At 36.0% G+C, this 22,375-nt stretch overlaps 1 protein-coding gene and 1 pseudogene across 5 annotated transcripts; one reads left to right on the forward strand and one right to left on the reverse strand.

Moving 5' to 3' along the window:
- Positions 1 to 1,206: 1,206 nt before the first annotated feature.
- On the forward strand, positions 1,207 to 15,138 carry LOC132613044 (very-long-chain 3-oxoacyl-CoA reductase 1-like; annotated as a pseudogene).
- A 1,351-nt stretch (positions 15,139 to 16,489) lies between these two features.
- Positions 16,490 to 22,110, reverse strand: LOC132615349 (uncharacterized). Of its 5 annotated transcripts, none has more exons than XM_060329937.1 (8): positions 21,803 to 22,107; positions 19,943 to 20,390; positions 19,042 to 19,407; positions 18,898 to 18,956; positions 18,704 to 18,775; positions 17,846 to 17,905; positions 17,534 to 17,644; positions 16,490 to 17,168 (listed from the first exon to the last, which is right to left on the reverse strand). In XM_060329937.1, exons 2-6 carry the CDS (start codon positions 20,207 to 20,209, stop codon positions 17,890 to 17,892), a joined length of 780 nt encoding a protein of 259 aa, XP_060185920.1. In that variant the 5' UTR covers positions 20,210 to 20,390; positions 21,803 to 22,107; the 3' UTR covers positions 16,490 to 17,168; positions 17,534 to 17,644; positions 17,846 to 17,889. The 5 variants fall into 5 exon arrangements, with proteins under 5 accessions (XP_060185920.1, XP_060185919.1, XP_060185921.1 ...); XM_060329936.1 differs by having other exon boundaries at positions 19,943 to 20,485; XM_060329938.1 differs by having other exon boundaries at positions 19,099 to 19,407; positions 19,943 to 22,109.
- Between the last annotated feature and the right edge of the window lie 265 nt (positions 22,111 to 22,375).

The raw sequence follows: 22,375 nt of genomic DNA on the forward strand, positions 1-22,375 counted from the left end.
GCGTTTGTGACTAGTGAAACTGCTCACAGGCTATGGAATAACCTTGGCAGACCACTAGGTATTCAGCACTCTGATGCACCTGTCTCTTCTATTTTCAGGAAATAGTGGGAGGCAAAATCAGAGAACAAAGTGCACAAGATGATCCTACAAATCACGCCAACCATTATTTGCTGGGAAATATGGAAGCAGAGCAGTGCTTGTAGATACGGGACACAGAAAAAGTTCAATTTCACAAGGATGGAACAACAATGTCTTTGGAGTCTTAAACATGCTATCAATAGTTTGGAACCTTGCCTGGACATGGACAGACAGTGGCCTTAACTATGCCAGATGATTGAACTCCTTAGACCCTTACTTGTAATTACTCGAGTCCTATGGAAAAAACCTTGTCAAGGAACCATCAAAGTAAATACTGACGGTAGTTATAATCCCTCAAATGGTAAAGCTGGAATTGGAGGTAGAGTAAGAGACTCAAATGGGAATCTAATAATGGCCTTCTCCATAGCTGTACAGTGCAACAGTAACAATACTGCCGAAGCCCTTGCTGTTGAGTTTGGTGGGAAATGGTGTACACTGCAAGGATACAATAATTTCTCAATTGAACTTGACTCTCAAGTGATTACTAACATGCTCAAAGAAAAGGTCACCGACAACCTCAAGCTGAAGATGATCATTGATAGAACCATCAAAGTGCTAGGGAACAACAATGTCACTTTCCTCCACAACTTTAGAGAAGGAAATCAAGTTGCAGACTCTTTGGCCAAACTTGCTGCTAACATGAACCTCTACAAGATGTTTTTCTCTGTTGATTAGCTCCCTAATGCCTCCAAGGGACTTTTTCAATTAGACAAATGGCAAATGCCAAGTCTTAGGACTAGGTTTCATAAATCTAATTTTAGAGTTAGTTGAATATATAGTCTCTTTTGCAAAATAAGAAGGACTATGTCCCCTGGGCATACCTTCACTTTTTGGGTGAATAAATCACCAGTTGTAATGTTATATTGAGGTATGGTCTAGCCCTCCTCCTTTCATATCAATACAACACTACCCTACTCTACAGGGTAAGCTTTATTTAAAAAAAAAAAAAAGGTTGGTTACTCCAAGAAAGCTTCATTCAAAGTGAAAATGGAGTACTTACAGTACTTTATTCTTTCTGTTGGCTTCATTACTCTTTCCAACTCTGTTGTAAGACTTTCCATATGATTATGGGCAAGCTTCTTGAGACCATCAAGGAATTTGAAAGAATATTATGGTTCATGGGCTATGATTACTGGATCCACCGATGGAATAGGCAAAGCTCTTGCATTTGAATTAGCAGCTAAGGGTTTAAATCTCATATTAGTTGGAAGAAACCCTTAAAAACTTCAGGATACTTTTAATGATATCCATGAAAAATGCGGAGGAAAACAAATCTCCATTAGAACTATTGTTATAGATTTTGCAAAGTGTAGAGGAGATGAAATAGTGAAGAAGATAGAAAAAGAAGCTATATTTGATGATGTTGATGTTGGAATCTTGATTAATAATGATGGATTGTCGTATCCTTATGCGAGATATTTGCATGAGGTTGATATGGAGTTGATGGAGTGTTTGATGAAGGTGACGTTAGAGTTTGCTCTATATTTTCTACCTTATTTGAATTTTATCATAATTGATTTTTAATTTATTTTTTAAAATTCAAAGGAAATGGGTAACCCCTCGAGGAATGATTTTGAACTTCTATAACTTCAGGATTCTTCCTTTCCACACAAGAATACAATAGCATTCACAGAGTCCTTGGCATTTTGCACAGCTGATGTGTTCTCTTTTTTTTAAAAAAAAATTGCACCCTATCGTATTTGTTTTTAATGATATGCACTCTAATCTCTTTATCTCCTTGCGAAACAAGTATAACTCTCTTTTTTAAGTTATCCATGAGGGAAAGATAGGAAAAATACAAATAAGAACAAAAGAATGTATGATGTGTAAGTATAAAGAGCTCAAATATTTCTTAAAAGATATCTTGCCTCTTTTCCATCGAAGACACCCCGTCAATAAGAATAATCTGTTCAATATAAGACATTTGTTCTCATGTTATGTTTAAATATTAAGAAAAGTATATATTTGTATACGTACTTCACCAGTGTTTCAATTAGCGTAGAGCACACTATAACTCATGAGTGAATAGGAAGAACAAAGAATTTTACCTTCCTGTCATGGAATTTTACACATGTTGGCAGATCACTATAACTTTAAAATTTTAAGTATTATTATTTTTAATTAGTATTACATTGATAAAACACCATTACTGTCAAACAAAGAAAGAAGAAAATCTCAAAGCTTTAATGCTAATTAGTGAATTAAAAATCATCCAAGTAGAATCTGATGTTTGCACAAGAGATATTAACTTTCAATTTTTCCTTTCTTCATTTTAACCTTTCAGTTTCTCCTTAATCTTATGTTGCTATTCTAGTTACATTTACTGCTTAAGCAGTTTAAATTTGATTTCACTAGAGAACTACGGTAGATGATAGGAAAGATTTCACCTAGCCTTCTACACATAAGTAATATTTATTTTAGGAATTTGTTAGTTGTATTTTTCCTATCTTTCCCTCATGGATAACTTAAAAAGGAGAGTTTTAATTGTTTTGCAAGGAAATAAAGAGATCAGGGTGCAAATCATTAAAAAACAAAATAGAATAGGGTGCAAATCACAAAAAAAAGTACACGTTAGGGGTGCAAAATGCCAAGGACTCGCATTCACAATGTAATTGTTAAAGGAGTATTGTTTAGGGAAGATTTCCCCCAATAATTTTTATGCTTTCTTATCATGCCTTATTAGTATACTTTTCTTTTGTGTCTGATTTATCGTCATTCAGGATTTGCAATTGTTAAGCTTCCACATGACAGTTCTGTTATTTCGATCGCAACAGGTGAATGTGGAGGGATTAAGTTGGGTGACAAAGTCGATTATGCCGAGGATGTTGTTGAAGAAGAAAGGTGCTATTGTTAACATAGGATCAGGCTCCTCAGCGACTGTCTCATCCTATCCTCTCTACTCTGTTTACGCCGCAACTAAAGCGTAAGATCTTCTAAATAGGAACTTGTTTTGGAACAGGTGAAACCTAATAGCCTATTTGGCCAAGCTTCTACGAGGTCAAAAGTGCTTATTTTAAAAAATTGTGGTGTTTGGTCAATCTTTTGAGAAAAAAATAAGTATTTTTGGAGAGTAGCAGAAACTATTTTTCAGAAGCTATAAAAAATAGTTTTTCCCCCAAAGTACTATTGAAAAACACTTTTGAGAAAATACACTTATAGACTTTTTTAAAGCTTGGTGAAACACTAATTGCTGCTCAAATGTAATTTTTAAATTGATTAATCAAACGCAAACTGCTTTTCACCAAAAGTACTTTAATATTTTTAAAAGGACTTTCGAAAAAAATATTTTTCAAAATAAGTTAATTTTGAGAAGCTTGGTCAAACATGCTATAAGTGTGATATGAGAAATGTGAATTACATAACAGGAAAATTCACAGGTAATTTAATTTTCTAAGGGTTTTTCTACTAAAACAATTCGAAGGAAAAACTTTCACATGTAATTATCTATAGATTTTAAAATTCCTAGGTAACTTACATAAGAAGTTTGAATTCCCATGTAAATTGTCTGGGAATTTTTGACCAAAAATACTAAAAGTTCGCAAGAAACTTTTGGCAAAAATTCGTGAAAGAAAGGAATTTTTTCTTGCGAATTCCCATAGGGAAAAATCTCCAATTAATTTCCCCCAAAAAATCCAAGTAAACCCCTAAGGAAATTCAGGCAAAATTTTATAGAATAGTGAGATGAATTTTTTAATCGAATTTTGCACAATAGTTATATTATTCTGTGTATCCATCAAATAGGACACTTAAAAAGGGAAAGTTTGAGGAATATACAAAAATGCATTGTATTTACGGCCGCTTAACCCCCCCCCCCCCTAGAATACTACTTACTGTATGATAAGTCCAAGTGCATTTGTGTTTTGATGATTGTCAAACTATTTTAGAACTAGATAGAGACCTAGTCTGTAACCTGCTCTCTGTGCACCTTGCACCGTCAATAGAGAACAGCTGTAAAACCTAGCCACTTGCTGCACACAAGTACAGCTGTGAATTGGCTCATGCTTTAGGTCAAAGTGAATGAGTGGTCTATATCCATCCCACATGCTCCCACTATGTATACAACATGATGGCAACATATTGAGTAGACTTGAAAAACCTAATCCATACTGTGCAAAATCTGCTGACACAAGTTTCTCAAGTGCTCTTAAGAACAAAGCCATCTACAAGCTGAAGAACATGATCCAGACACAAGATATTGTCTATGTACTTTAGGTTGTTGTAAATCTTTGTTTATTTGTGCTTAAACTGTAAACCTACTCTTCCCAAAAAGAAAGTTGTTTGTAGGTGTTCTAAGTTCTTAAGGTTGCTTTCACAAGCTCTTTGAGTGGTACGCTAGGCTAGAGTTAGTCGAGGTGTAATAGTTTCCTTGGCTAGAGTTAGTCAAGTGGAGGTATTAGCAATCGGACTATTGCAAAGGTTGAGGGACTATGGGATTTAGTCCCTAGGTTGCTACTATTGTAAGGGTTGAGGGATTATGGGCATTAGTTTCTAGCTTATAATAGATTGTAATTTGAAGTTGATCGTGTAGTGGAGTTGAAATCCTAATGGGGTAGGTCGTGGTTTTTAATCCATTGAGCAAGGAGTTTTCCACAGTAAAATCTTGCCTTATGTACTTACTGCATTGCATAAGGGAACTGGTACTCAACCAGGTCTCTTTATATTGTGTTTGGTGGACGCATAGCCTACATCAATTGGTATCAGAGCAGGTTCTTTCTAAAAGGTTAACACCTAGAAAGGATCTCTTCATGTCTAGCTCACTAAACCAAAAGAAGGATAGAATCATCACTGGTAAGGATACATATCTGCAGGACATGATATGTTATGGTCTTCATCTCCTCGAGTAGAATGGCTTTACTCTGCAAAACGATCAAGAAGATAAAAAGATTCTTCTTCAAAGCATTGGATTAGGGGAGTACAATCTAGTTTCCTCTTGTGAAATAGCAAAGGAGATCTGGGACGCTCTCAAAGGTGCACATGATGGAGTCGCCAAAATCAGTACAAAGCTTGATCTTCTCAAAATGAAGGGTAGTGAGACCACTCAAGATCAATAAAGGGATGATATGGTCGTTGGTATCATAGATCTACAAGAGCAAGTTTAGAAAGTTAATAAAGAAAATCCTCTTCTAAACAACCACATCAAAGAACTGTTGAATACATCATGTAGAGGGAAGGAGATGGCAAATAAAGCTCAGGATGAGTATGAGGGCAGACAAGAGTATGGATCATGAAAGACCAGCATCTTCAACCTTCTTCAAAATGAAGATACTGCCAAACAGAAGACAAGAGAGGAGGAACCTGGTATGTGGAAGGAAAATGAAGAGTTGCCTGAATTAAAAAAAAAAAAAAAGCTCAATTCACACTGATTCTCACTCTAAGGGACCTGATAGGATGCGGGTTCCCAAACGTAGTCAGTAATTCAGCAAGAAGACTTGGGTGAGGAAAGGATAATCAAAAGGTATCATTACTCAAAATTCTTTTGAAAAATGAAAAATGTCACCTCACTCAAGGAACTCTAAGGGAAGTGTGTGTCTTTTTACAAAAAAAAAAAAAAAACCTTCTTATGATATTGAAATTAGCTGCTACTGAAGAAGAGACAGCATGATCAGAAGAACCTCTTCACATTCTAAATGACAGTGACCAAGAAGAAGTATACTCTCATACTACTCTCAGGATAGCATAAGTATTGGAGACATTGCATAATTCGAGTTCCTTGCTGCTTCCAAAAACTGTCAAGGAACCTGTTTCTTGTGACTCAGGTGTTAGACCCCGTATTTTATACGTCGATTTATTCGCGAAGGAATCGACGTGAGATAGAAACCTCGGATTTTTAATTTCTAAACTAGAACTAATCGGTTATAAATTTTACTTAGTATAAAAATGTTATTGGAGATTAGGAACTACTTAATTGTGGTGTTAAGTAAAAATTTGTGGCATCAATGAGTCAAGGTGAACATGCAAGGTCCAAAAGATGACTCAAAGTCATCTAAAACAAGGCTATTATAGAAGGCATACACATATGCATTTAATGTTGATTCATCCACTACATTTTCATTATATTGTGGACAACTAAAATACACTTCATGAACATGAGAGGTACGGCCATAGGACTGAAAAATTGAGGAGAAAAAGTTGAAGCATGCAATTGAATATTGAAGCATCTATTACTTTAGAAAAGCATGCATTATTTTATGAAGACATAACATGGTGGAGGAATCATTTCACATTAAATATTGACCATTCATCTTGGTATGATTACAATGGACAAAGAGTAGTGTATGAATCATTCACCACACATGAGATTGTCTTGTAAACAATTGAAAAGAAAGAAGAAGAAAGGAAACAAAGGGGGACAATTCGGCCATCTAGCCAAAAGTAGAGGGGAAAAGAAAGAAAATTTTAGGTGTAAAGTTAAAGGAGTGACTCATGCCATAAGTGGAGCATGTGACAACTTGTAGGCATCAAAGTTGAACCAAATAATGACTAATACATCAGCCTTCACAATTCATTTCAACTACACAACACAAAGAAAGAAAACCTAAATCTAGAGAGAGAAAGCTCTCGACCACATTGGCTGATTTTTGAGCTCTTTGAGTCTTGATCCAAAAATTATTTTCCAAGGTGTTTCAACCCTTTAGAAGGTCCCTAGAACGTGAAGATAGTCTTTGGAGCAACAAGAACCATTTTCATCTCAAGTCACCAACTCTAGCCAAGTAGAGAAGTCAAGTTGTCAAGGTAAGATCTAACTTTCTTTTCCATGCATTAAGGGTGATGTAGATGAGTAGATATAAGTTGTATGTATTAAATAAGGTGTGTTGATGTTGGAACATGATAGTAACCATGAGGTTATATGTGTTGATGTTGAAGTATGGTTGTAACTTTAAGAACATGAATCGCATGCATAAAATCATGAATGTTGGTGTTGGAATGACTATGTGGCCGAGGGGACTGTTTTGGTGGAAGTAATGAACTAATTTTATTTAATAAATATGGTTGTTACTATCATATATCTCATGGTAAAATGAATGAAAAGAATTGGAAGGTTAAAGGTGAAATTGTGTTAGTATGAAAATAATTGAATCTATGATTTTATGTGAGTGATGTTGAAACCATGTATGGACTGTTTTGTGTGGAAGTTAGAGAGCTGATTTTACTTGATATTTTGATTGTTATTGTCATGAATTTTATGATGGAAATAAAGGTGTTTAATGGGTGGAGTTGGAACTAAAGTCGTTTGTGAGTTGTTGTAAGGATTATAGAAATGACGATATAGCTTAGTTGCGTATGAATTGATTTTGTACTTGTCGTGTGGATAGCTGGTCATAACTTACTGAAATTATATGAAAATAAGACATGAAATAATGTGTAAAAATCATATGTGGTTGTCTTAGTATGTTCGTAAACGTTTGCAAGAATTCCGAACATTGTTATGTTGTCGGTTAGGGACTGTTTTGGATGTGTTGTTGGTTAGGGACTGTTTTGGACTTGTGTTTTCATTAAGTTGGAAAGAATAATTATAAGTTAAGAGTATACATCATGTTGTATGTTGGATGGGCTGTTATAAGTTGTTACATGCAAACTTTAAGGCTACGAACTATTAGAAGTAACTTGAGAATGTAGTAGCCGTATGTGAATCGTTATTGTATGTTGTGAATGTGGGCTGTTTAGAATATTGTGTGGGCTGTCCGGATTGGTATTGAACACATAATTATTGATGTTGGATTGGTTGTATGTGGTTGGCTTGGATACAAGAGAAAACGTCGTCTAAACATCTAGAAAGGAGTTACTAACGTTAGAATACGTTTTGAATCTCCCCGTAACTTAAACGTAGTTGTTGGCATCTTAATATAGGTTGAAGTATTATTGGGCAGCGTATACATATTGTGTGACGAATAAGCGCTAAAGGTATGTGAAGCTAACCCTTCTTTCTTTTTGGCATGATCGTTGTGAAATGAATATACGATATATATATATATATATATATACGATTCCAAAGGAAATTCCTATTCTTAGAGCCACTAGGATGGCTATTGATCTTGATTCCCATAACGTATGTTTTGTTTTATATATATTGATATGTACACATGATTTCAAAGTTCCATTTTGATATGATCCACAGGGACATCCGAAAGGTATATGGTGTGACTATTATTTGAAATTGCGAACGATGGTTCGTGTTGACTATCCTATTGAGTCCTTAAAAATGTTTTGAATTGCATATAGTTTCTCACTACTCTGCTCGTGCATACCTCAATATATCTTTCACCGAGTCTCGGGCCGGGTATGTTATCGTGCACACTTCTACTGCATTGTTCGCTGAGTCCCTCATTAAAGGATCGGGTACAATATATATACATATATATATTCTGGAGTTATGTTGTGTTATGGTGTTATGCTGTGTTATGATGTTATGCTGTGTTACGGAGTTATGCTGTGTTACGGAATTATATTATATTCTGGAGTATGCTGTGTTATGGCGCCAGAGACGGGGTGGCGACCATGTTCACCGAGTCCCATAATGGGGCCGGATCTGACATATGATATTGATGTGCATGAGTTATGTTTCAAAAGCAAGTACTTGGTATTCTGGTTATTGTACTCATTTTATGTACCTCTTATTTCAGTTATGATCCCGTTTACTGTATTTCATACTTTACATGCTCGGTACATATTCCGTACTGACCCCCTTTCTTCAGGGGGCTGCGTTTTATGCCCGCAGGTGCAGATACTCGCTTTGGTGATCCGACAGCTTAAGATTTCCCTTCTGCTATTTTGGAGAGTTCCGTTGTTCCGGAGCCCAGACTTTGGTATAGACCCTTTTGATCTAAATATATGCATATGTTGTTTAAGGGTACGACGGGGCCCTGTCCCGTCATATTTCACTGTTGAAACTCTTAGAGGTCTGTGGACATATGTGTGGGTTGTGTATGAGTTCTGTTCAGCTGTGTCTATACGATGTGTTGTGGTATGATGTTCGTCTATAATGGCAGCCTTGTTGGCTTGCATATGATATTGATATGTGATGGCAGCCTTGTCGGCTTGGTTTTATATGTATAATTATGCGACAAATCTGAGACCATGGTTGGTCGTTATAAGATCCATATTGAGTTTGCTGTGAAAAGAACACATAGCTAAAGAACATGTATACGGGTGTCCAGGTCGGGCACCAGTCACGGCCTACGAGGTTGGGTCGTGACATCAGGTTAGTAGTCTCTCCAATGCTTATATATGTGTGTTAAACTGCTAACATGTCATGTCATTAAAAATCTTCCTGCCCAAACTCCTAAGCCCAAACGTTAAATATTTCCTGGACTGACCCAGTCTGTAAGAAACTTCGGGTATCAACAATCAGAATCGGTTCTTTGTCTTAAATATTTAAGGCTACTGTTTGTGTCTCTCTCTTACTAAACCCCTCTTCTCTGTTCCCTTTGTTAGTGTAACATTCACAAACTCAAATCCCTCTTTTTCCTCTAAATAACTTGGTCGAGATCAATCATGTTTAATAACGAGTCCACCTCTCAAGCTATCTCAGACATAAAAATCTTCCCCTTACCTTCTAAAAACACATCCTTAAATTCCATTCCATCTAGAAAACCAGTTTCAGACGGAAGTGGCCAAACACTTTCAGTCTCCAAATTCCTCCAACCATTGAGAAAATCAACGCAAGGGATGATAGAGTGGAAGTTTCAAGCAATATCATGAGCTCTAAGGGTTTAAATACCAATATCCAAAGGTTTGTTCTTGAAAAAGGAAAATTGTGAGGATATACAGGACTCAGAAAATGGAGGTACCACTAAGGACAATGAAGTTGGTGCAGAAATCTCAGGTAATCCTAATTCTTTTGATTGTGAAAAAGGAGCATAGGATTCCATCTTAGTTATAGATAGTAACCTATCGGAGAAAAGAGTGGGATTATCTAATATATTGGAGAGTGAAAAAGAAATAATGGCTGGGTTTGATGATGCCATGCAGGCTGAGATAGACAGTGAAAAGGTTCAGGAGAAAGAATAAAGTACAGGGGATGTGCAGGAGGGACCTAGTCTCTCAGCAGAAGGACTGTTCGAATCATTTATACTTCGGACTACTCTACTGTAGTTGAGATTCCAGACCCCTCTAAAGTAATTACACATATTATGCCTGCTGTTGTGCACTTAAGAGGACCATCTCCGGAGAAGGAAAGGTCTGACAACTTCTCTAAGGAAGTAGACTCTGATGGTGATATCATTCCAAGTACCGTAATTAAGAGATCCTCTAGCCCTATAACTTCAAGAAGTGGGAAAGTCAGGAAACATATTGCTTATAAAGCTCCAAACACTAGGCAAAGGAGAAAAGCTAGGCTTGAGTCCGCCTTAAAGGCAAACAATGAGAAAAGGTTACCTAAAAGAAAAGAAGAAGAAAAAGGAAAAAGGGTTATCAAGAAGGATACACCTACTGATAGAAATGAGCAAGCTTTCAAGAAGAAGAGTACACCTCGACAACCTAAAAGAAAAGGGAGAAAACTAAGAAAGGAACCAAGTTGCTCTGAGAAAAGGAGAAGGTTACAGGACTCAAATAAGGAAAGGGAAAATACTCTAATGAATCAAAAAGTGCTACTGGGAAGAGTATTTGACCATGACCTCTCTAACAAACATGGAATAAGGGAACTTCTAGAGATCGTAAAATTTCAGAAATGGGAACATCTATTTGTTGCTCCAGCTTCCAGTGTTTTTGAACAAGAGGTGACTGAGTTCTACCTGAATCTGATGTATACTGATGACTCTATCTTGGCTCTAACAATTGATTCAGAGGAATTTTAGCTATATGAGGCAAAGCTTGGACAAATCTTGGCAGTCCCAACCTGTGGACTGAAAACTGTAGAAGGAAAAACCTCTCAAGATTTCAAAAACTCAATTGTCAAGAAGGGCCCTGCATTCTCTGAAAGGTTTGATAAGAAGCAACTGAAGCCGTAATATCAACTTATGTTTGAGTTTGCTAATAAAGTGCTGCTTCCTAGAGCTGAGGGGAGATGCACGACTTTGTTGTCAGACCTGGTGCTTCTCGAACTTTCAACCCATCAACTTGCCTGGTCTAATGATTGAACATATGATAAAGGTTGTGAATATCAAAGACAGCAAGCATGTGCTTCCTTATGGCTTCTTCTTGACCAATGTGTTTGAGCATTTCAGTGTTAAGACTGGAAAGGCTACTAAAGGAACAAGGAAGTAGATGATCACTTTAGGGACCTTGGAAGAGTGCGAATGCATACACAAAAGGGAAGGTGTAGGGAGTAGCTCTTATATCTGACTTAATTGATGCACAGGAGCAAGCAACCATTGAAACAACCAGCTTCAAGCTGAAAATGATCGCCTGAGAGCTAAATTGGTTGAACAAACATGTGAACCTGGCCCTAGTAGTGAGCTTGTATGAGCAAATGCTGAGCTCCAAGTGGAGAATGCTCGCTTGAAGGAGAAGGTGGATGAGCTTCGTGATAAGTTGATTGTAAATCAAAGAGATGCTAGCGAACAAGTGAATAATGTTCTAAAAGCCTTTGCTCGTGCTCCCTGATTCCTCTCCTTGTTCTAGCCTCCATATTCCAGTCCCTCAAGCATCCCATGTTTCCCTCAGTCGTTTCTGCCTATGACATGATGTCTTAACTTTTTAACTATCATATGTGTATTGTTTAGACTACTGCTTTTGGATAATGATTGTTACTCCCTCCTGTGGGCAAATTAATCCGATGAATGCAACGATTATTCTGTCTTTATGCCGTAAGCTATCTCTATCATCGTGTATACTTATGTTTCATAGCTCTGAGAGGGCGTCATTGAATCTTTTTGATAATGCCAAAAGGGGGAAGATATTATTAATGATATGAATGGGTACATCCGACTATGATCAGAATAAGTGAATGATATGGAATGTGATTAAGGGGGAAGACATGCTGCTGAACTAAGGGGGAAGATATGTTGTAGAAATGTGTTACGTTGTTGCTAACATGTTGCAGGTGCTCTAAAATGACGGTCTGCTTCGCAGGGGGAACAAGTGGGAATGTGGTTTTCAAGGGGAACATCGTCTATGAGTTTGTCATCATCAAAAAGAGGAAAATTGATAAGTCCAAGTGCATTTGTATTTTGATGATTGTCAAACTATTTCAGAACCAGATAGAGACCTAGTCTGTAATCTGCTCTCTGTGCACCTTGCACCGTCAGTAGAGAACAACTATAAAGCTGAGCCACTTGCTGCACACAAGTACAACTGTGAGTTGGCCTATGCTTTAGGCCAAAGTGAATGAGTGGTCTCTATCCATCCCACATGCTCCCACTATATATACAACATGATGGAAACATATTGAGTAGACTTGAAAACCTAATCCATACTGTGATAAATCTGCCGACACAAGTTTCTTAAGTGCTCTTAGAGCCCATTTGGATTGGCTTATAAGTTGCTGAAAACAGCTTAAGGTCATTTTTGAGCTTTTTTGAGTGTTTGGCCGGCCAACTTAAGGTCATTTTTTGCTTAAAATAAGCCCAAAAAATAATTGAAACCGTTTGGCTTAGCTTATCTAAAGCAGCTTATAAGCCAAAAACAAAAAGTTGGACTACCCCAATTTTTTTTATTTTTTTTTGGCTTATAAGCTGCTGTTTTTAAGCCCATCCAAATAGGCTCTTAAGAACAAAGCCATCTACAAGCTGAAGAACTTGATCCAGACCCAAGATATTGTCTATGCTCTTTAGGTTGTTGTAAGTCTTTGTTTACTTGTGCTTAAACTGTACACCTACTCTTCCCAAAAAGGAAGCTGTTTGTTGGTGTTCTAAATTCTTAAGGTTGCTTCCACAAGCTCTTTGAGCGGTACACTAAGCTAGAGTTAGTCTAGGTGTATTAGTTTCCTTAGCTAGAGTTAGTCAAGTAGAGGTATTTGCAATCGGAGTATTGCAAAGGTTAAGGAACAATGGGAGTTAGTCCCTAGGTTGCTATTATTGTAAGGGTTGAGGGATTATGAGAGTTAGTTCCTAGCTTACAATAGATTGTAATCTGAAGTTGTTCGTGTAGTGGATTTGAAATCCTACTAGGGTAGGTCGTAGTTTTTAATCCCTTGTGTAAGGAGTTTTCAATGGTAAAATCTTGCCTTCTGTACTTACTGCATTGCATAAGGGAAGTGGTATTCAATCAGGTCTTTTCATATTGTGTTTGGTGGACGCATAGCCTATATCTATGTATTAATGTGTGTCCTAAAGTTTTAAAAAAATATATATAATCACCCATTAGAGTTTGCGTGAGCTTTTATTCCATCATAGCAAACTAAAGGGGGCAGAAACCTGACCTCCAGAAACAAAAACAAGATTAGAATTCATCTTGGAGTTAAGGGGACAATATGACCATGCCATGCACCACTAATCCCTATTAAACAAGTTAGCTTACGAAAAAAAAATTGACTTTGTCATACCTAATTCTAAACTAGCATTTGACTCGTATCTAAGTAGGTAGAAAGGCTCTTTGGCTTCTCTAGGAATGTTTTGAAAGTTACCATACAAAAAAGATTCTCCTTTCCTTGAAGAATTCTTGGCCAAAATGTCAGCTACTTGGTTTGCTTCCCTATCACAATGTGTAGGTGAAGCAGCAGCTTGTTAGGGGGAGAATTCGCAAAATTCCGTTTCCATCGAGAATTGAATTGACCTTTCCCTTATTTCGACTGGAGAATCTAACAAAAACATTACTGTGGATATTTAGACCAAAAAATTAGACATTCCATGCCCTAGGAGAGTGTCATGCTAGGTCACTAGACATATTTTTTTTGTGAAGCAGCAGCTTGTAAAAGTTTTGTGATAGGTCTTCAATTAAGTACTTGAGCCTCTGATTGTTGGTGTAGTTCTTCGAACATTTGATGATTAGTGAGTCCATTTCAAATATGAATCCAATGTGCGTCCTAAAGTAAAAGTTCTAGTTAAAGTGAAATAATTTGAGTCATATCACAACGTTATAGGTGCTTTTGTTCGTCAAGAATTTGCATAATATTATACGACGATAAATTAAATAAAGCCTAAGCTCCAAATGCAGGTATGTACAAATGTTGTCGAAATCCCTAAGTGTCGAATACAAGCAGCAAGGAATCTTTGTGCAGTGCCAGGTAGGTTCTTTGTTATTCTTATATTAATGTATAGAAATCGTAAAGGCAATGAAGGTAGTCAATTACATGATAGGACAGAATAATGGAGAACCCCAAGATAGTTTCACGTAATGTTTGAGGACCCCAAAATAGTCTCACATGATGCTTTTCCTTCTTTTTTGTTTTTCTTGTTTTCATGTTTGCCCGTTTTTAGGAGTAAGTGACAGCATGTTTGAATTTTTTAGAGAATTTTATTCAAATAAAAGATTTTTGCCCCTATGTATATATTTTGCGAATAAGTTATTTATCTGATGTAATGATTCATATCAGAATTATAGAAATGTTTGATTAGTAAGAACTAATCTTATTTTACAAAAATTAAGATATGGACTTCTCAATAATTTTATGGTCGCGTGAAGCGGAATCAAAATTCACAAGTAATTCTCTAAAGATAGCAGATTGTTAATTCATGCATGGCTTCGTGCCTCAAAGATTTACAGATTTTCATACTTCTTTGATTAATTTTCTTCTTTCTATCAACCATCTTACCAAGAAATATTATTCCAACAATTTATTACAGATTTTCAAATTTGTCCTTAATGGAATTAAAAATCAAGCAGTTGATCATATATATGGACTGAATTGTGAACATTTTGCAGATTCCACTGCTAGTGGCAACAAAGATGACATACATAAAGAAATCTTCCTTATTCGTTCCATCACCCGAAGCATACAGTAAAGCGAGCATAAAATGGATCGGTTACGATGAAATTTGTGTACCTTACTGGCCACATGCTATTCAAGGATTCATCATTAGAGCACTGCCAGAGAAATTGGTGGATCAAGTTTTGTTCTGGTATTTTAATGGCATGAGAAAGAGAGGCATGCACAAGGATTCCAAACTTGCAAAGATGAAGTAAGATAAAAGAAAAATATAGCATTTGTAACGACAGAATGAATAATAAAGGATGCGTTTTACAGTTGTGAAGTAGGCAGGTGCTACTCTGTTATACTTGAAATTAATTCTTTAGTTATATTGCCTTATGTGTCTCTCCCTTCTGATTTAAGAATTGTTGGGCATGTGCACCTTTGCCTGCTTGAACAAAAAAACAATTTTGGCATGTAGGCTCTTCTTCTGGTTAAAGAACTGCTTGATTTCTGATTATTTGAAGCTAGTTGAACGAGGTTAAGTCAGCACTTGCTAATTACTTGAAGAGTTTAACTTATTACAGTACTGGCATAGTAATTTATAGCATCAAATTAAGGTGACTTATAACAAAAGGTAGTTGTGAATAATCATACTAATTTGACCACCTAAATATTTGAGCACTGCATGCCTGAGAGATGGTTAACAGATTATGGCGACGATGATGCCCTAGCTTTCAATTGTGGTATGGAAGTTATGATGGCTTTACGAGATAAAATTATGAGCCCCTGGGAATGAAGAAATCCATGTTTTCACATTAATGGTGGAATATTTATTTTCATTTTAGTCTAGGAATATTCTAAAATATTTATTTTCCTTCTAAGTCTAGGATCTACTTTAATTACATACTACTTTCTCCGTCCCAAAAAGATTGATACATATCTATATTTAAAAACATTTTAACTTTATGAGATGATATATAACTACATAAATATTTAAGGCTTGTTTTGGACCACACATTTCAAAAGTCTTCCGTTATTTCTTAAACTCCGTGTCAAGTTTGTAATTACAACGACCTATTTGTAATTACACAGTTGGACTAAATTTTATAAACAAAAGTTAATTATCAAAAAATTAAAATTAATATTTGACAAATATGTGCCTTTTAAAATGATTTTATCACGTAAAGCCATCATAACTTCCATAGGGTTGCCCTGAATTTCTTACCTTATTTGGATCTACCATAATTGTGTTTTACTTCAGAAAAGATTATGAAGAATTTCTTACCTTATTTGTCGTGTCGCTTGTACAGCCAAATAGTACGCTTGTACAAATAGCTCGTTCTAATTATTATACTGTATAATTACTAGACTGTGTAACTACCTATCCCCAATTCCAGTTACCAAGAGGCTTTCCACACGGACCCCAACTAAAAACTAATGGATTATAACGAATACAGCAGAGCTCCTTCCAGTAAGACCAAGAAGGAATGTAAAAGAATATGATCAGTGAGCCGTTGCAGCTGATCAGCTGATCAAGGAGGCAACGTCACAAAAGAGAACAAAATAAATAAGGAAATTTGAAAATTATATCCTCACGTGCTTTGAACATATAACTAGTTGACATGCACACCAAATGAGGCATACTTCTATAATGAAATTATGAAGGTTTAGCGAGAAATGTAGCATAGTATATTTCAGTAACAGCCTCATCCCAGGACATTGTAGAAAAAGTACAAAGCCAAGCTGAAGACCAGAGTATTCTATATGTTATTTATATCCTACTACTCCTTTCCTAACAAAATAGTACTTAGAAGTTTCACCAGGAATGTTGATAAATGATTAAATAGAAAAGCATTACAGCTGCTCTCGATTGATACAGTGAAGAACTACTATACATCCACCATATATATGGAGAATCAATATTGCAAAACTGATTAGCATATTTAATTAGAGACTTGGATTCAATCTCTTAAAAAAACTCTTATTGTCCTATTTACCATTTGCAGCGGCAGCATGTTGTTTCATATAAAGAATAGGTCTTGATTAAGGGATAACGTACTGTCTACTGTTGATGTAAAAGAGTTTCATCCCTCTGCACTCAAGCTTGGATATTTGGAGAAGCATTTTCACGCATACTTTCTTTGAGAAGTAACTTAGGATTCTGTGTTCGAGGGAGATTTTTGTTAACACCTTTTGATTCACTAGACTTCCCTGAAAACCTCCATGGCGGTCTAGTGTTGTTATCCTGGAGTGTTGACCCTGTCTTCCTACTGAATTTTGGTGAACAAGGATGTCTTGGAATCTGCAATTCACAGTATCCAAGATGAGAACAAATACAAGTAAAATTTCATCAGTATAAGACAAAATTCAGAGTTTGTGAATTATGTTGAAGTGTGTGACCATCTCTTCTAAAAGCTTAAGCTGTTAGAGACAGCACACTTTTATTATTTAATTATATTCTCAACACACCCCCTAACGAAGGGGGGGGGGTGGTTCTTTTTTTTTTTTTTTTTAATTACGGGACAAGCATCTAGAAATTCTTTTTGTCAATAAGTGACCGAGAAATTCGATCCTGGACTTCTGCCTGCTGCTTAAGCTATTATATGAGATGGTCGCACATTTCAACAAATTCAACCCTTTATAAATGCACTTACTAGAGGAAAGTACCTTGTTCATGTAATTACTTGATGCTTCTCTTTCCTGATGGATCCTTACATTAGGCTTAGTGATTGAAATAATCAATTCACCCATGACCTTACAACTATTTGTGGCTTTTCCCTGTAGAAACAAAATACAGCAAACACATTGTAAGCTATTGGAAAGAAGGGAATAAAGCTATGAGCAAATTTCATTCAACGGGCACTATTTGAAGTTCAAGGTGAGGGGAGATGTTCGATGCATCATTTTCTCTGTGTTGAATATCATGTAGCTAGTGCATAACACGTATTAGTCATTTGGAAAACAAATTAGCAGAAAGACCTTTGGTTTGGCTTGTTGGACTTCCTTTGCATGCAGCTTCTGCTCTAGGTTCTGAAAGAACTGAAGTAAAAAGAATTGTGTAAAGCATCAGACAAACAAGAAAAAATGAAAACGAGATGTGCATAAGATGTTCATGTACTCTTTCTTCACTTCTTCAGCTGAAGGAAGAGCACACAGTAGAAGACCGGACTTTGTTTACTGATGTACTCGAGGAATTTGAATTTCTGTCCCAAAAGGTAAAGATCCTAAGCTCATGATGTTCATGAACCAGAACAGTAGCCAAAGGCCCTCAAGAATACACTTCAAAAAGTAAAGAAAACCAAATTGTCCAAGTAATTTTTAAGGTAGAAAAAATCATGGGATGGCCAACAAATGTATAGGTCTTGTATATTAAGCATAAATATACATATACTATACATACTGCATACACAAAATATACTAATAATATCCTTAATACATATAATATACATAATCAGTGTATAAGTTTTGTATATTTTGGCTAACGCCCGTAATTACGGCTGATGGGCAAAAAATGAAAAAAGCCCAAAAATCATTATCTGCAACCAGACTTTCATTTATGTGTACTTTGCATCATTCAAAAACTAAACATTAGAGATAGAAGAAGGCACTTAAATCTGGAGAGACAGTATATTTTGCGATTGGAAACCACCGGTTAAGTCACAAGCTCATAAACCAAATAAAGCTCCTTTTAGATTCTTTCCCAGAGCAGATAATTTATTTTTGATGGGAAGTCTTTATCCAATTTTTGATGGGAAGTATTTATCCAACTGAAATTAAAAATCTACATTGTAATAGAGCCAAACCCTCAACCAAAGCAAAGATAAACAGAACTCTCACCCTATGTCTGATAGTGATTGACCCACTACCATTCTGCTTCTATAGAATGAATGATGCAGCTGTGCTGTAGTCCTGCAGAGATAGAATTTGATAATTTATTACTGAGCCTAGACTGACACAAAACTAGTTCTAGACGTTTATGCTCAGTGTCATTTTCATAAACCGACTTTTCAGTCCTTAGGAAAGTTGATAACCTTCTCATTTCTGGTTGAGTGTTCCCATGAGGATGCTTTGATATCCCATTCACAGATGCCTGCATTTTGCAAAAAAGAGAGTGAACTGTGCACACATCAGATAACTGCAGGAGGAAAATTAAGGGGAAAGGACAAATAATCAACCGTAGTCAAAGTCTCTTGAGCTTTTCTGTCTGTAGATGTCTTGGTGATGGATCTTACAAGTCTTGAATTCACAATCTTCTCAATAACTGGAGATGACCTTTTGTTCATTTCGCCAGTGCGAGAAGAACAGTTGATCGACATGTGAAGAGATCTTGGAGTTGACTGCTTTCTATCGATCAAGTAATTTCTATTCTTCATAGTTGTTGGAGTATAGTGAACACTCTCATTATGTTGCGCAGGTATTTTAGCTTTCCCGCGAGATATGAACTTTGACAAGTCATTGTTACATGATAATCTAGTGCTCAAGGATAAAGATTTCCTCTTTGCTGACAACACAGAATCTCCCATAGTAGCCGCACACTGACCCTAGAAGAATATTGAAGCAAGTTAAAGAGGAAATGGGTTAGCTGGTTGTAAATACCTTATAAGTTTTAAGTGCTGAAAAACATTTTTAAGCACTGAAACTGATTTTATAAATAAATAGTTACGTGTTTGGATAAAAGTGTTGAAACTGTTAATAAGCTTGATATTTTTGGTTAAAAAAAGCGTTGATAAGCTATTCTTTTGATAGAATGACTAAAATATCCTTAAAATATTAGCAAAAATTTATAAATTTAAAAGTATCCATGTAAAGAAAAGGAGGAACGACAGATACGAAGTGAATGTTTTGGGAAAGACATTTAAAATTAGAAAAAAATTATGGATAAAACAGTAAAATATTTGGTCAAATTAAAGTACTCGTAAGCTGAAAAACCATAAGTTGAGCTTTTGGTTTGTAAGCACTTGGCTTATAGCACATTGGTGTTTACCAAACGCCTAGATAAGTTAAAAAACGCTTATAAGCCAGTTTGCCAAGCTTATAAGCTTAGCCAAACACCCTCCTACATAATGGAAGACAAACCTTGGTTTTTGTCTTCTCTTGTAGTTGGGGTATAGTCTCAGTGGCCTCTTCTGCAATATGTTCTGGCTGATCCAGTGACTCAACATCATTTTTCGTTTGACAGGGTTGTTTGGCATGTTCTTCAGTTTCTGCAATGTCTACATTATTTTCTTCATATGTATGATAACTACTATTCTCAGTCACCTCAGAGTCCATTGTGGACTCATCAATATATTGATGTATCACGTTCAGATCCCCTGCCTCTTCTTCCTGAGTTTCTTCTTCCATTGTCAAATGATCATTGTCGTGACTTGTAACATTCAGATCAGCCGATTCATCAACTTCTGCGTTCTGCTACTGTTCTAGCAAAGCGGCAGCTTTTTGAGCAGCTAATCTCTTGTAATGAGCCTCAAAATAAGCTTTCTTTTCAGCAACTGAACCAGGCTTTGAATACTTCTCTACTTCTTCCCTGTACCGGTTGTGAGTAAATGATGACCACTTCTCCCAGTCCAGGGATTCACACATAAATCTCCCAAACGAAATTGATGTTCTTAGAGGATCTCACTGTAAATACGAATTTTCGCCTCGGCTTCTATATTAAGTTACCACTATATCAAGACATAATACCTAAAGATCCCCTAAATTTGTCACATTTTATTCCATTTCCTCTTAAACTATACCTGGCCCTAATTAGCATCTGTACTTCACTTTTTTATAGCCGTTATCTCCTCAAACAATAACTGGTCCCAATTACCTTCCAGCACTTGGCTTTTTTATAATCCAAGTGATTTCAAATGTCGTTTCGTGCGAGAGAGTGTAAAATTGTAGCCATATCACATTAATATGATGTATAAAAAAAATCTAAAATAACATTTTCTTTATATTTAGTCATTCCAACGGCTATTTTCTTACCTCCTTCCATATACCTTCTCTATTCCTCCATTAAAATATAGCTACCAATTTTTCCTTCTTTTCCATTTTTCTTTTGAAGGGATAATGATTTTAGAAAAATGAAGTACATTGGGGTAATTAGGACCACTTATTGTTTGAGGGGGTAACGATTATAAAAAAAATCAAGTAGTGGAAGGTAACTAGGACCAGGTATAGTTTAAGGGGATCAGAATAAAACACGCCAAATTTAAGGGGTCTTGAGGTATTCTGCCTTATATCAGTATCAAACATATCCAAAGGAAGTTCAACCCCAAATATTTTCTAATCTGTGGACATTTCATAACATGCAGGCTACATAGCTTATTAATTAGGAATGTTCTAGAAGAATCCTCAATTAAGAGAGCAATTATACTTCTTCTAGATCGTAACACATACATACAGAGTAAAACGGACATATTCAGACGTATAATTTCTCTAATGATTATATAAAACATAAAACCCAACAACTTGAAAAATAGTAGTAATACAAAAGAAGCAGAAATTACAAGTAAACCTAGTGCCTGAATTATCAGACCTCCATTACATAAGAGATTGAACAAGTTTTTTGGAGTTCTCACAAAATCATTTTCGGCAGTTTGTCAACTTGGAAGAATTTCTTGCAAAAAAAAAAAAAAAAAAAAAGCAAAACCCTGGAAACAAACTAACACTTCGAAAAAGAGTTACTCACCTATCCCAATTTATGTGACATAGTTTGAATTTCGAAAGTCAAACAGTTTAATCTTGATGTGGATTCGGACATAAAATTTTTATTTCTTTTGAAATAAAATTTATATATTTAAAAATTACATAAAAAGTACTATAAGTCGCAATAATTGATAATTCAGATATATTACAAAATTACGGTAAAAAAAAGACTTGTTTGAATTCTGAAAAAATTGTCACGTAAATTAGGGCGATGGGAGTAATTGTGTAGTTTAATCTAGGACTAACCTGGTTGGCTTCTTGAGAAATTTGAGAAGGTGATGAGAATGATTGCAGGAAACAGGATGAAGAAGATTCGGCCATTTCTCACAAGTAAAGCAGAATCTCACAAATTTCCAATTTTCAGTTTTGTTTTCTCTATTTATTGAGCAAAAACAGAGAAATGGTAAGCTGAAACTTATGTTTAATGTATGTGGGATTGGATGGAGAAATATTTTCCAGCTGAACTGTTAGGTCCAAAATGGGAAAGAAACGGGGACTGTAACGGCTACTTTTTCTCTTAATCAGAATTATTTTGATTATTAATTAGCGGTTAACACATTCTTACCATAAAAGTCCCCCTGATAATCAGTCTAAGTCTTTACGTGCTACATCATCATAGTATAGTAGTGATGGTGTGCAAACAAACTGTCTTGGTTTTTTTCAAAAGGGGAAAAATTACATAAGTTACTCGCGATTAGATTTGGATTTGCACCGGGAAGTCCCACATTAAGGGCACAGCTCTCCCTAAAAAAGACGACTCTATACCCCGGAGGATTCAAACCCCAGATCTCTGATTAAGAATGTCACTATCATGCCCCG

This window comes from Lycium barbarum, chromosome 10 (assembly GCF_019175385.1).
Source record: "Lycium barbarum isolate Lr01 chromosome 10, ASM1917538v2, whole genome shotgun sequence".
Classification (NCBI taxonomy): Eukaryota; Viridiplantae; Streptophyta; class Magnoliopsida; order Solanales; family Solanaceae; genus Lycium; species Lycium barbarum.

Bases quoted from the DNA above. Each gene is read 5' to 3' on its own strand.
- LOC132615349 (XM_060329937.1), bottom strand. From the start codon at position 20,209: ATGGAAGAAGAAACTCAGGAAGAAGAGGCAGGGGATCTGAACGTGATA. The intron at 19,408-19,942 runs GTTTGTCTTCCA...ATATTCTTCTAG, and splicing joins AAGAGAAGACAAAAACCAAG to GGTCAGTGTGCGGCTACTAT. The intron at 18,776-18,897 runs GTTATCAACTTT...CTATCTCTGCAG, and splicing joins ACTCAACCAGAAATGAGAAG to GACTACAGCACAGCTGCATC.